The sequence below is a fragment of the Arvicola amphibius genome, chromosome 11 (genome assembly GCF_903992535.2).
Source record: "Arvicola amphibius chromosome 11, mArvAmp1.2, whole genome shotgun sequence".
In the NCBI taxonomy this organism is placed as follows: Eukaryota; Metazoa; Chordata; class Mammalia; order Rodentia; family Cricetidae; genus Arvicola; species Arvicola amphibius.
In genome coordinates, this window is record NC_052057.2 from 26,754,646 (window position 1) to 26,770,120 (window position 15,475).

Consider the following 15,475-nt stretch of genomic DNA (forward strand, 5'->3'; position numbering starts at 1 on the left):
CTTAAACAATTAGTAACTAGAGGTCAGCTCACCACCATCTGGACACAGGTCTACAGTCAGTGAAGGGCCTTCCAACACCCTGGGCTACATCTAAGGCCCAATCTTGCTCTCCTGATAAGTATCTTTTTAAAATAAGAAACTAGAAACTTAAAGTAGTGGGTCGTTACAAATGAGATACAAATGTTTTAATTAATAAATACTAAAGTGGAAAAATAATGCTTTTCACAGAATTGTAAAGAAAGCTCACTAACTCCTTAAAAAAAAAAAGAAACAGTCTGCTACTTTAAAAAGAGAAATAGTTATTAATAGTGTTGAAGAAACAATCCGAGAACAGTAGGAAGAAGGCGCCCGCCTAGAAAGCCTCTCTGCTCCCTGAGCGGTACAGTATTGCAAACAAGGAGCAGACACGCTCTGTGAGCACGGCCACCGCCACCAGCCACTGCGGCCGTTCTGTTCCACTAGAAAAACAGTTCCCGAGTCAGCGTTAATTTGGCTAAATCTTTAATTATAGCATGATCAAGAAAACTGTAGTAGGCTAGTTCTAGTGACACAAGCCTTTAATCCCAAGCGGCTGGGGGATGAGGCGGGTGGATATCTGTAAGTCGGAGGCCATCCTGGTCCCAGGCCAGTCAGGCCTACAAAGTGAGACCCTGTATTTAAAAAGAAAAAAAGAAAAATCTTTCTACATGCAAGTAGAGCCAACCTGGCCCTAGTATTTAAAACTGGACAACCATTTCGTAAAGGTTTTACTTTCACTTAATTTACTAAATAGAAAATTTTGCTTTTGTAACTGAATTTTCCAACTGGGACCTTCAGAATAATAAAACAAAAATCTGAAACTAGGTCAGAGTGCTTTGTTTCCCACATTCTGAAAACATTTAAGTAAAATCTATTTTGCCTTAATTTCCTCTAAAACTGCCCAGGGCTGCCAGCTGTCAGAATGAGGATGTGCACACTTAGGCTGAATGCAGCTTCACAACATTGCGCAAAGAGCTCCATATGGAAATGTGCACTGTTCTTTGTGCAAAGTCTTAAATTTAGGGCAAAAAAAATTAAACTATTTCTTTCACCACAGAGGGACAGTTGAGATATTTTTCAAGCCAGGAGATGATGGTGTACACCCAGCACCCGGGAGGCAGAGACAGGTGGATCTCAGTGGGTTTGCAGCCAGCGTGGTCTACAGAGGAAGCTCCAGAACAGGCTCCAAAGCTACAGAGAAACCCTGTCTTGAAAAAAAAAAAAAAAAAAAAAAAAAAAAAAAAAAAAAATTAATTCATTTTGTCCAAAGGAACAGTTTGTGGACATAAAACGCAAACATTTAAAAAAAAAAACTAACCCAACACTACTATGAGAGGAATCCACGTAGACTCAGGAACTGAGGTGTGCCTTCAGAGCTCTGGCAGAATAGACACTGACTAAATCCAGCCCTGAGTCACCCAACTCACTACAGGTGGAGGACAAGGGGCACCAGGAACCAGCTTTGCAACTAATTAAAAGTCATGGCTAAAATAAATTCCCATTACAACTGTCTGGATTATTTGATTAGTTTTTTAGTACTTAGAAGCCACAGTACAACAAAAAGCACCTCAGTAACTCGCTATTTGCCCTTAGCTCCGCGCAGTAAGTGTGCTCTACACGGCATTTCTTTCCCAGTCCAGGAACACGGCGTGGGCACCACACTGAGCCTTGAGGTCCCATCATGCTCACGGGAGGCCTGGGACCGGAAAGAAGACCTGGTCGTCCCGTCTTTGCTTCCTTTTCCATCCCAGCTATAAATTGGCCTTCTCCTTGAACGGTCACAGTGACAAACTTAGGAAGAGGATGAAAATACAAAAGGCAGCGCAACAACAGGACCAGCAGGATGAGCCATGATATTGAAGAGTTAATCTTACACACGTAATTACACTACTTCAGACTCAGTCAGACCCGTGATGGGCACACCTGTGACTCAGCACCAGCACGGCACCGCGGGCTTTGTTTCGGGTTTCAGGATAACTCTGTTATCAGGGGGCTGGCTAAGCATCAGTGGCTTGTGGCTCTTCAGCTTGTGAGCCAATGTCATGAATATCGCTTCTACGTGGTCATTATCATTGGGGTTTTTAGCCGAGGTCTCAAACAAAGGCATACTGTGTGTGTCAGCAAACTTCTGTGCCAAGTCTGTGGGCACCTGAATGGCGCTTCTCAAGTCACATTTATTTCCAACCAGGATGCGAGGTATGTCACTTGCCAGCAAGTGCTGCTTGCATTCCTCGATCCAAGATGGCAGGCTGTGGAAGCTGGCCATGTTGGTCATGTCATAGACAAAGACGACGGCGTGCACGTTCCTGTAGTAGTGCTGAACCATGCTCTTCCTGAACCGCTCTTGTCCTGCAGTGTCCCACAGCTGGATCTGGAGCGCGGGAAACAGAAAGCAAGGTCGACACGTTCAGTCCAATGACAGCAGCCTAGCCACGTCTACCTGGCCCCGAACACTCTGCCGCTTGGGAGCTTGGCTTTTCTGTGTTACCTGTGGGGTCTAGACTGCATGATCCTAGGATTATCACCACATGACTACTAAATGTGATTATAAAATCTGAACGGGTAAAGTCTTAACAATTATTTTTTAAAGAAGATTGAGGGGAAAATATACAACACATAAACCATCAGAATATTCATAGCCTAGAGCTATGAAAGGCCAGCGCTGAGTCAAATGTACTGAATGTGTGGTTTTTAATGTTTATCCTGCATGAACACACATGCATATATGCAGGTGCACACACACCATGATGAGTGTACACAGGTCAGGTCAATTCAAGAGTTGGCTCTCCACTGACACTTTGGGGTGCAGGGATCAAGTGTCTCTAGCCATTAGGCCATCCATCTAGCCCTCAGTTCTGACTTTTAAGTCTGTCAGCTTTTTAAATCCAAATTTCTTCATTTTATCCTGTTTTTCTTTCTTTTTTCCTCTCCTTTTCTTCTCTTTGAGACAGGGTCTTTTACTGTGTACTCCTGGATGTCCTGGAACTCTCTTTGTAGACAGGGCTGGCCTTAAACTCACAGAGATCCACCTACCTCTGACTCCCAAATTCTGGGATTAGAAGAAGCAATTACCAGCATGTCCGGACTCTCCAGTTTCTTAACAGTCTTCCTTTGTCCTAATATAAGCCTAATATCCAGAGTAGAAATGTAAGGTACTTACAAGTCTTGATTTCTCTGATTTTCTTGGTACTTAGGGAGACAGTAGCAGAATTTGAGCCAATACCACACTGCCAGCCTTCCTGGGAAGAAGGCATTCCAGGAAAGCTGCTGTCTTTGAAATTGAAAAAAGAGGGTCTGGGGAGATAATAAAGTGTTGCTGTATGTGGTAGTTTGAATGTAACTGGCCCTCATAAACTAATAGGGAGTGGCATTATTAGGAGTTGTGGCTTTGTTGAGATGGGTATGGCCTTGTTGGAGGAAGTGTGTCTCTGTGGGAACGGGCTTTTGAGGTTTCCTATGCTCAGGATCCTGCCCAGTGTCACAGGCCACTTCCTGTTGCTTTCTGATCAAGATATAGCCAGCACCATGTCTGCCTGCACACTGCCATGCTCCCTGCCATGATAATGGGCTGAAATCTCTGAATTGTAAACCACCACCTCAATTAAATATTTTCCTTGCAAGAGTTGCCATGGTCATAGTGTCTCTTCACAGCAACAGAAACCTCAGCTATGACACTGCAAATATGAGAACCTGAATTCTGTCTCCAGTACTCACAGCCGGGTGGATCAGTCACACCTAGAACCCCAGCAATGGGTGTAAGGACAGGAGGATCTCTGAGTGTGCAGGCCAGCCAGACTAGCTGGACCGTTCAGTTGCCAGTGAGAAACCCTGTCCCCAAAACTAAGGAAGACGGCAATTAAGGAAGAACTCTAGCCTCCATTCATGCCTGCACACACAGGTGCACACACGATCATGAACATACACAGCAGAGCATTTAAAACATGCCATGTGTCACAGCTCACTCTGCCCCTTGCTGCCTGACAACAAGCATTTTTGGTTTTGTTTTAGTTTTTGGTTTTTTGAGACAGGGTTTCTCTGTGTAGCTTTGGAGCCTGTACTGAAACTCGCTCTGTAGACCAGGCTGGCCTCAAACTCACAGAGATCCTCCTGCCTCTGCCTCCAAGTGCTGGGATTAAAGGTGTGCGCCACCGCTGCCCAGCAAGAACAGGTATTTTGTAAGAGTAAAAACAACCTCACAAGGAAAGCACAATACAGAGTTAAGGGTAAGTTTGGCATCCTACCAACTGGAAATATCACATGACTGCTACCTCTGGCTTTATTCTTTTTTGAATGTTTCTAAAATTTTAAGATTTTATTTATGTGTATTTATGTGTTTTGCCTGCATGGATGCCTGTGTACCGTGGGTGTGCATAAGATCCTCTAAAACTGGACAGTTACCAGTCACTGTCCTGGGAACCAAACATGGGTCCTTTGGAAGAGCAGCCAGTGCTCTCACCTGCTAAGTCATCTCTCCAGCCTCTAGATGTCATTTTTATATGACAAGATAAGACCTTTTACAGGTTCAACACCACTGCTGAATTTCCCTTGACACTGACAATGCTGACAAGTTATCTACTACACTACCTTATTTAAGTTACCTACTTTGTTTACTCAGGAAATCCCACAATTCTGAATTTGTCAGATAAGATACTAATAAACCCTCGAAAGTATCTGGATTCTATCCTGGCATGGCGGTGCACACCTTTCATCCCAACAGAGGCAAGTGGATCTTTGTGAGTTCCAGGACAGCCAGAGCTATATAGTGAGACCAAGTCTCAAATAAAATCCTGTATTCAGGGGCTGGCAAGATGGCTCAAGCAGGGAAAGGTGCTTGTCTGACGACCTTAGTTCAATCCCAGGACCTACACTGTGGAAGGAGAAAACCAGATCCTGCAAACTATCCTCTGACTTCTACATGCTCACAATCGCACACACTTCACATACGTGCACACGCGCACACACAGAGACACTAAGTATATGTAATTTAAAATTAAAGCATCTAAAAATAAATACAATCCAAAGTTCAGCCAGGTGTGTTGCTGTCTGTGATCCTGTTACTCGGGAGACTAGGACAGATGCATCTAGAGTTTGAGACAAGCGTGGGCAACTGAGCAATACCCTGCCCTTAAATTTAAAGATTCAGAGGCTAGAGAGCTGGCTCGGCAGACAAGAGCATTTGCTGCACTTTAGAGGACCAAGCCTGGGTCATAGCCCCCATAGGTTAGCTCACAATGGTGAAACCCACTGTCCTGAACGTGCCAGACAAGTGCTCCATCACTGAGCTTTGCAGATCTCTATCTCCTCAAAGGGAGGCTTGGAAGAAATACTGCAGCTAGGATTTTGATGAGAGGAGTAATATGAAAAATTGCAGTAGAAAGCTAGTTGGATCTAAGGAGTAAAAGATAAAGATTATATGAGGATGACCTGGTAGATTCTGTAGTTTTCATTTATCATGAAACCTCATACTTTTTCTCTCCAGTCATACAAAGACATGGCTGGGGCATAGCTGAGTGACAGGACTGCTGGCTTGTGCGCTGTGCAATGAAGAAGCCCTGCGTTCATCCACAGCTTGTGCGCTGTGCAATGAAGAAGCCCTGCGCTCATCCCCAGCACAGAGAAAATACAAATCTCATTCTTAAGCTGCATGTCACCTAAAACAGGAAGCAGAGCATCTGACTGTCACAGTCTGCTACTCCTCACACTGGACTAGCATTCTTTGTGTTTAATATGTTGATTTATGGGAAGGAGATACAGTGATTGTTTTTCCTTAGTTAATATAAACATCTTGCTCTCTTCTCCCGCTATAAACAAGAAAGCAACTGACATATTTAAGTAGTGACTGCTAATCCCTGATGAAAGACTGGATTAAATCTCAAAATATCAGACTTTACTGAAGCCCCTGCCAGGGCAAAATGACTGTTGAGAGAGGAACACAGCTAGACAGTCAAGGAGGGAGTATATGGATTAAGGCTGAGACAGCCAATCTGAAAGTCAAATGCACTTTTATTTAAGGAATTCATTTGTATTCAGCTGCCAAATTCTCGAACGAGATTTTCCTCTTTAAGTTTATGTATATAGCACTCAGAAATAAATCAGCAAGCACAGACCCTCAGGGTTTTGCTTCCTTTCTTTTGTATGTGTATGTTTAGACAGGCTCTCACTATATAGCTCGGGCTGGTCTGGAGTAGAAAGGAAGACCCTTTAAAGCTGTTGGTGGCCGTGGACACACAGTGCAGCTGCCTAGCGACACAGACTGAGGAGTCCTTCTTGGACAGATCTGTGAATGCTGGGATTAAAGGTGTGCTATCATGTCTGCCTCATTTTTGGGGGGTTTTCTGGGACAAGAGGGTCTGCAATTCACTAAGTAGTCAGGCTAGCCTTGAATTTAAGGCCATCCTCCCGGCTCAGCCTCACATTATGTAGCTCTGGCAGGCCTCTAACTCACATAGATCTACCTATCTCTGCTTCAGCAGTGCTGAGAATAAAGGCGTGTGCCACCACACCCAGTTTAAGGAAAGGTTTTAAAAAGATTTAATATACACAGGGATGGGGACAGATGCTTGCCCATCATACACACACTGAAAGCCCTGGATTCAATCCCCAGCACTGCATAAACCATGGGGGCATGTCTGTAATACCAGCACCCAGGAGGTAAAGTCAGGAGGTTCACAAATTCAAGGTTAGGTAGGGGAGATGAGGCACTATCTCAAAGAGCACAGCAGTAGAGAGCAACTGAGGGAGGCATCTAACCAACGTCTGGCCTCCACACATATATAAATGAACACACACACACAGTTCAAGGTCATCCTTGAATATATATATATATATATATATATACATATATATATATATATACTTTGAAGTCAGCTTTGGGTACGTGAAACCCTTTGTTTTAAAAAAGGCATACAGGGTTGGAGAGATGGCTCAATGGTTAAGAACACTGGCTGGTCTCCCTGAGGACCAGGGTTTGATTTCCAGCATCCACATGCTGGCTTAAAAGCATTTGTAATTCCAGTTCCAGGAGAACACAATGCCTCTGTGGGCAATGTACACACATGGTACACAAGTATACATGCAGACAGCACCAGTACACATAATATAAGAAATATTTTTTAAGTGCCAGGGATGTAGCTTAGTTGTGGAAGTGGTAGAGCACTCCACCTAACAGGAAGAGTTTGGATCCAAGCCCTAACACCACCACTACCACAACCAGTATACACTTCTCCAGCAGATGACACTAAGGTGAGCTGTCAGATGCACTGAATAGGTGGACAGATGGAGAGAGATAAAGTGTGTGTGTGTGTGTTTGTGTGTGTGTGCGTGTGTGTGTGTGTGTAAAAACTGAGCATGTTACCACGTTCACCCATGATAGTGTGTGTGTGTGTGTGTGTGTGTATAATAACTGAGCATGTTGCCATGCTCACCCATGATAGTTCAGGGCTAACAAGACTGACTTTATCACTGAGCAAATGCTCATCAAATGCTAACTGTGTGCTCCATATTCTAGAATGACCCTGACCATAAAATTATTTTCATTGCTACTTCATAACTGTAATTTTGCTACTGTTAAATAATGTAAATATCTGTATTTTCTGATGTTTTCAACAATCCCTATGAAAAGGTCATTTGACACCTCCCCAAAGGAGTTGTGACCCACAGGTTAAGAAACACTGCATGGGGGCTGGAGAGATGGCTCGGAGGCTAAGAGAACTAGACTGACTGTTCTTCTACAGGGTCCTGAGTTCAATTCCCAGCAACCACATGGTAGCTCACAACCATCTGTAATGAGATCTGGTGCCCTCTTCTGGCCTGCAGGCTCACATGCAGGCAGAACACTGTACACATAATAAAGAAATCTAAAAAAAAAAAAAAAAAAGAACGAAAGAACGAACAAATGAACGAGAAAGAAAGAAAGAAAGAAAGAAAGAAAGAAAGAAAGAAAGAAAGAAAGAGAGAAAGAAAAAAAAGGCAGGTGAGTTAGAAGCCATCCAGGTCTACATAGAAAGACTGTCTCGGGTAGAGATGGCTCAGTGGTGAAGAGCACTGGCTAATGACCCATGCCTTTAATCCCAGCACTCAGGACACCAGCCTGGTCTACAAAGTGAGTTCTAGAACAGTCAGGGCTGTTATTCAGAGAAACTTTGTCTTGAAACAAATAAACAAAAAGAGCACTGGCTGTGCTTTTAGAGGCCCCAGGTTCAAATCCCAGCACCCACATGCAGTAACCAGTTCAGACATACATACAGGCAAACGCCAATGCACAAGAAATATAAGTAGGGACTGGAGAGATGGCTCAGAGGTTAAGAGCATTGCCTGCTCTTCCAAAAGGTCCTGAGTTCAATTCCCAGCAACCACATGGTGGCTCACAACCATCTGTAATGGGGTCTGGTGCCCTCTTCTGGCCTGCAGGCATACACATAAACAGAATATTGTATACATAATAAATAAATAAATAAATTTTAAAAAAAAGAAATATAAGTAAATTTTAATTTTAAAAAAGGCTCTGAAAATCAAAGATAGATAAATATAAAAAAAATAATTTAAAAAAAACACAGAAAAGTAAAACAAAAAGCATGACAGGCCACATACTTTCATCTGTTTTCTGTCACTGTAACAAACCCTTCCAAGGCTGGATAATTTAGAGAATGGAGGCCTGTTTTATTTGGTTCACACCTGATGGGTGACGAGAGCCACACTCCCAATAACCCCTTAATCCATAAATGAGATTAATCCACTAATTTATGAATGAACTAATCCCTTAACCAGTCAACAGATCAGTCTAATTAATCTGTGAAGGGATTAACCCATTCATAAATCCAAAGGACCCGATCACCTCCCAAATGTCCTGCCTCCAAGTTTCATTGGCTTAGGAACTTGGGAATTAAGTTTCCAACACATGAACTCGGAAGACAATTTCAAGCCACACCATAGCCCTACGCTTTTCATCGGCTCACACTTTGCACCTGGGTTAGCTGAGCTTCGAAGCCTGAGTAACTCTTCCTACAACTGCTTACCCAGACTAAACGTGAACACACTAGAAGCCTCGTTCTTTTCTGCTACCACCGGTTTCTAGACCTAACCAAGTTTTGCTAAAAAAAAAAACCAACCAAACAAACAACAAAAAAAACAACAACAACAACAAAAGAAAAACACCTCCTGCTCATCTAGCTCTTCTTGCCATGCACACAGTCTCTTCCCTCAGCTTCTGCTGGGGATCACACACTGGGTCTTGTGCACCCTATTAAGACCCTATCGCCGAACTACACCCTATATACATCTTCCTTTACATACAGGATACCCAAACGACCAATTACCGGCAGCCTGAACAATACAATCAGCCGGGAAAGTGCTTGCCAAGCTAAATTTGGACCCTCAGCACCTGCGATCCCAGCCCAAGCAGAAACAGGAGGATCCCTGGAACTTGCTAGTCAGATAGTCTCATGGAATCAGGGAGCTGCAGATTCACTGGGAGACTGCCTCAAAGACGCAAGATGGAGAGCAACTTCGGAAGACTGACATGAACATATAGAAACTAGACTCACCCCCATTGCACACACGTGCACCCACACATGTAAGATAGATGAAAACGGAAAGCAGAGGGGCCTAGAAAAGGTGGTCTCTTGACTCAGATTTCCCCTTATCTTTACTAGGGGTAAAAGCTTTTTGAGGGCAGCGAGCAGAGGGGAGTAAAGAAACAGAAAGCTCATGCCTCAAGGATAAAAGGGTAGGAGGAACAAATCAAACCTGTCCCAAGTAGATGATCCCCAACATAAAGCAAAGTGAAAGCAGTTGCTTAAGGAAGTCAGGGGAATTTCTCAGTTTCGTGCAGGAAGAGGGGGCGGGGGCGGGGTTGATTTGTTTGTTTAGTTTGAGATGGGGGTCTCACGGTAGTTCCCCACTCCCACTTCTCAGAATTAAGTAAACCTAGTGGTTTTGCAATAGTGTCAAGGTTTACGCCATGAGGAGGTCCCTGACTTGTCACGGATGCTTATCCTGCAGTTTCAGCAGGCGAACGCTTCACCATCCCAATCTTGGCTGTCTTGGCCTTCCCTACTATGATTACGATGTCTGATGTCTCGGAAGCCACCCGGGAGGGGGTCTGTGCTTGCATCGAGAGATGGGATTTCGGCAACCCATTTAAGAATCATCCCATATATAATGCTTCAATGAGAAAATAGGTTTTTTTTTTCCTAAATAGGTTATCATGCAGAAACTGTCTCCAATGCAACAGGCTTTAGTTCCACAATACTTATGCATTTATGCAATGCTCAAACAAATTCTTAGAAATAACTTGAGCTTTCTATGCTTAAGAGTTTCCTTTGGTCATCATATTCCCCAGCACATAACTCTCACGTAGGCAATGCGGGGGAGGGGTGACTCCCCTACACCACTGACCACACCACTGACAGTGCGGTCCACAGGCTCACTGCATTTGCCTAACACCAAATCACAACGTACTTTTTTAAAACACAAGATACCCCAGGTAAAGTTGATGCTCCTTAGAGGTGGAGGAGGACGCTGTCTCAGAAGTTTACTGCAAACAAACGCACTTTCCACGCCAGCGTGGGAGCACTCGGGGCGCGCACTCCTGCACAGAGCCAGGGTGCGGTCCAGACACCTGCAAAGCCGGGGCGGCCCTGCGTGGCCCCCTTCCCCGCCGCTACCCGCTCACCTTGATGCGCTCGCCGTCGATCTCCACGGCTCGCTCTCGGAAGTCCACCCCGATGGTGGCCTCGGTGCGGTCGGGGAAGCGGCCGGCGCAGAAGCGGTAAGTCAGGCACGTTTTGCCCACGTTCGAGTCGCCGATCACGATGATCTTGAAGATGCGGGAGCGGGCGGGAGGCAGACACCCGGACGCCCCTGACACCGCACAGCTGGACGAGAAGCTGACCTCCAGCGACGACTCCACCTCCGAAGCCATCCTCCCGACTCTCTCCGAGCTGAGGCGGAGGAGAGGAGCCTCGGGTACGGCGCCACCTCAGCGACAGCGCTCTCGGGCAGCGCTCCAGCACAGCGGGCTCCCCCAGGGCCCGCAGGCCCCGCAGCGCGCGTGCGCGAGCCCCGCCCGCCGCTGCCCCCCTCCCAGGTGTGGTGCTCCGCTCCGGTCTTCTCCGCCCGGCCAGCGCGGTGTATCCGGAAAGAGCAGTCGGCGCTTCCTGGCTGGACCGCAGCACCAAAGGTCCGCCTGGGGGAACCGCTGTGTGCGACACTCCGGATTTGGACCCGCCCCGCCACGTCCGCTGTCCCCCGCTCTAGAGGAAGCGGCGCAGCTCCTCAGGGGCGGGGAGAGAGGCAGCGGGGAGGAAGGAGGTGCGGCCCGGATGCTGTCTCGCGAGAGGCCTCCCGGCAGTGCGCTCGCCGCTTCCTTCAGACTCCCTCCATAGCGGAGTGGAACTGCGTGGGCAGGAGAATGTGAGGCTGCTCAGCCGCTGGACCCGAGCCTTTCCCGGCGCCGCCATGGCCCCTTGAAGTTATCCTCGGAGCTTGGCGCCCAAGGCTTGTTTGCTTTAAATATTCCCCCCTCCCGTAGAGAAGATCACTGTGGGACTCTTGAGAAACCCAAACCCTTTACGCAGCTGGGCGTGGTGGTCCACGTTAGAGTGCCTGCTGGAGGGAGCTGAGGAAGAAGGATGGAAAGCCGGAGCCCTCAGGGTTGGCTTTAATCCCCTCACTCGGGGGCAGAGGCAGGAGAATCTCTGTGAGTTCAGGGCCTGCCTGGGCTACGTTGCGAGCTCCAACACAGCCAAGAGGTTTTGGTTTGGTTTGGTTTTGGTTTTTGGTTTTTCGAGACAGGGTTTCTCTGTGTTGCTTTGGAGCCTGTCCTGGAACTAGCTCTTGTAGACCAGGTTGGCCTCGAACTCACAGAGATCTGCCTGCCTCTGCCTCCTGAGTGCTGGGATTAAAGGCGTGCACCATCACCACCTGGCCAGCCAAGGCTTTTAACAGGCCCCTCAGACCTTAGTAGCCCCCACACCTTACTTAGCACAGCTGACGCCATGATTGAAGTACCATTCAGGCTTTGGAACCCAGCAGCACTTAGTAACATCTGCCAGAGAGAGAGAACAAAATCCTAATTCATAGTTGCATGTGGGAGTTGTCATATCAAGTCTCAGAGACTTCACTTTCTGTCTTGACAGGAAAGTGGCAGTAAATGAAGGTGTCATAGGCAGTAGCAAATCCTGTAGGATCCCAGCTTAGCTAACCTGATGAATGATGTCAAGGATGATGATGGAGAAGACAGGACAGCATGTTCTCAGTTCCCTTCTTTCTTTTCTTTATTTATTTTTATCTTACGTGCATCGGTGTCTTGCCTGCATGTATGTCTAGGTGAGGGTATCAGATCCCTGGAACAGGAGTTACAAACAGTTGTGAGTTGCCATTTGGGTACTGGAAATTGAACCCTGACCTTCTGGAAGAACCACAGAGCCATCTCTCTAATTCCATCTCAGCTCCTTTCTAATGTGACCAGGACAGTAGTAGATGTATATCTACCCACCTCCTGTCTAGTGCTGAGGGACTCGAACCAACAGATGAACCATGACTACAGATTTTACATATTCTAAGCAAATTGTGTTAATAGAAGAAGATCAAATGTGTGTTAGAATAAGCTGGTGAAGGAAACATCTAGAAAAATTAAGGATATAGGGGCCTTGGTAACAAGAACTTGGAAGGGCTAAAACAAATTAAGAAGAGTGGGAAGTTAGATTATATTAGATAGGATTAAAGTTCTATAAAATAGTTCTAGGTGTAGGTGTGGGTGCCTATAAGAACAGCACTAGAGCAACTGAGGCAGGAGGATCATAAATTCAAGACCAGCATGGGCTACATACATACTTTCATTTCAGCCTCAAATATACAGCCAGACCCTGACTGACCATATCACAAATAAATATAAATGGATTTTTTTTTGAGACAGAACCTCTATGTATCTCTGGATATCTTGGGACTCACTCTGTAGACCAGGCTGGCCTTGAACTCCCAGAGATCCTCCTGCCTCTGTCTCGCAAGTGCTGGGATTAAAGTCATGTTCCACCACATCTGGCCAAATAGATGGAATTTATAGGGGAAAGTGAGGTGCAGAATTTGACAGGCTGACTTCAGATTTCATGAAGAAACTCTTTGGTATGGCTAGTCCTGTTCTAAAGGATAGGAATGATGAGGGACCATGCTTTACCAGACCCCCCCACCCCCGCCTAATAAAAAGGGTCAGGCGGTGGTAATGCACACCTTTAATCTTAATCTCAGCACTCTGGAGGCAGAAGCAGGCAGATTTCTGTGAGTTCAAGGCCAGCCTAAGCTACAAGAGCTAGTTCCAGGACAGGCTCCAAAGCTACAGAGAAACCCTGTCTCAAAAAAAAAGTCATGGGTTTTGCCTAGGCATTCTAATTCTGAAAACATTCCTAGATATGCAGCTAGATAAAATAGCAAAGTTTTTGAATCATATATGCATATAGATAAAATAGCAAAGATTTTTAAAAATCATATCGGCAATGCCAAGGCAGTGGTAGAACATATGCTTGGCACATAAAAGGCATGGAGTTCAATATATTGTGTTAAAAGAAGAAAAAAATCTGATAAAGTTTGTCAGCCAAGCTAGGTGGCACATAGCCAGAAACCCACATCCTTGGAGGGCAAGGCAGGAGGACTCCAAGTTCAAAGTCAACCTGCTGAATTTAGCAAGATCTGCTCTCAAATAAACAAACAGTATACCTAACAGTGTCGACATAATGACAGCATACCTAATGTGTCCACATAATGTCAAATAAAAACACGACATATATGTGAAGAAAATGTTAAAATGCCAACACAGAGCCAGGACATAGCTCAGTGGTAAAGCACTGCCCTCATAACGTCCTGCATTTGATCCCCAACACTGAAGAAAATGTCTTAAAAATGTCAACAGCCTTAGAGTAACATTTATGAATAACTAAACTCGCTTCTTTTTTTTTTCAGTGGACTTACATAGTAGACAGAAAGATTTCTCCAAAATAGGATGATGGGATGGCTGCTAAGCCTTCCACTCACACCCTCTGGTGGCTACACAGATTGGATGTTCTGTTCTTCCCACTGCCATCTTTAGACCTGTAAAGTAGTTGAAGGAGCTGCGAACTGCTTCCTGCTGCCCGGCTCTCGGCCGCCTGGCTAGCTTTACCCAAAATAATTACACGGAAACTGTATTCATTTAAACACTGCCTGGCCCATTAGTTTTAGCCTCTTATTGGCTAATTCTCACATCTTGCTTTAACCCATATTTAGTAATCCGTGTAGCACCACGAAGTGGTGGCTTACCAGGAGAGATCTTAACCTGCTTCCATATCAGAGAGGAGAGGCATGGAGACTGCCTGAGGCTTCTGCCTCACTCTGCTTTCTTTCTCCCAGAATTCTGTTCTGTCTACTCCGCCTACCTAATTTTCTGTCCTATTAAAGGGCCAAGGCAGTTTCTTTATTAACCAATGAAAGTAACACATAGACAGATGACCCTCCTCCATCAAAGTAATATCACCCTGAATGGTAGAACACATGTAGGATGAAGTTTCTGTGCTGCCCAGTCCCATAATCATTCAGTTCCAAAGAAATACACATAGGATGTTATTTTATAAACTGTTTGGTCTGTTAGCTCAGGCTTATAATTAACTAGCTCTTACAACTTAAATTAACCCATAATTCTTATCTATGTTTAGCCACGTGGTTTGGTACCTTTTTCAATGCAGCATTCTCATTTTGCTTCCTCTGCATCTGGGTGGCGACTACAGACTGAGCCTTTCCTCTTCCCAGAATTCTCCTAGTCTGGTCACCCCACCTATACTTCCTGCCTAGCTACTGGCCAATCAGCATTTTATTGGTTTACCAATATGCGTGACAAATCTTTACAGGGCACAAGAGCATTATCCCACAGCATTTCCCTTTTTTTTCTTATCAAAACAAGAACTCTAAATCTAATCTTCTTTGTTTAGCTTTTTTCTTGACCATTATCCATAAAAAATTTTAACCAACACTCTAAACAAAGTCAAACATCCATAATGTTGAAGCCCGTGTTGCTCCAACACAGAAAACTATCTTCCCTAACTGGACTGGTATGGAGACACAAGGAATAATCAGACACAACTTACACGGTCATCATTGAAGGGCATCTCAGGATCTTTTCTCCTGACGATCGCCTGACGATCTCCCGCGTTTATTATCCAAACAGCTTATATACCATCACATAAACTGAGCGGGAAAATACATTAGGTTGTCTCCTAGGCAACCAGGTGAATGGCCTTTTGTCACGTCCACATGTACCTGTTTGCCGAGTATGTTAGATGCCTGAATTAGCATCTCTATAAGATATCCTCCAAATTACAAAGGAGCACCAAACATCCTGATATTTGTTAGGCAGAGACAGCTTGTCTGAAGAGCTACGTGACCACCTCAGATCTGGCCTATGGCTTTTGTACCTGGTAGTCACACCATACAG

The 15,475-nt window shown here is 45.2% G+C and overlaps 1 protein-coding gene across 1 annotated transcript; it reads right to left on the reverse strand.

Annotated features, from left to right (window-relative positions):
• Nucleotides 1-1,250: 1,250 nt before the first annotated feature.
• Nucleotides 1,251-11,125, reverse strand: Rab33b (RAB33B, member RAS oncogene family). Its single transcript, XM_038348207.1, has 2 exons — nt 10,691-11,125; nt 1,251-2,389 (listed from the first exon to the last, which is right to left on the reverse strand). The coding sequence occupies exons 1-2, from the start codon at nt 10,937-10,939 to the stop codon at nt 1,949-1,951; spliced, it is 690 nt and encodes a 229-aa protein (XP_038204135.1). The 5' UTR covers nt 10,940-11,125; the 3' UTR covers nt 1,251-1,948.
• Nucleotides 11,126-15,475: the final 4,350 nt, after the last annotated feature.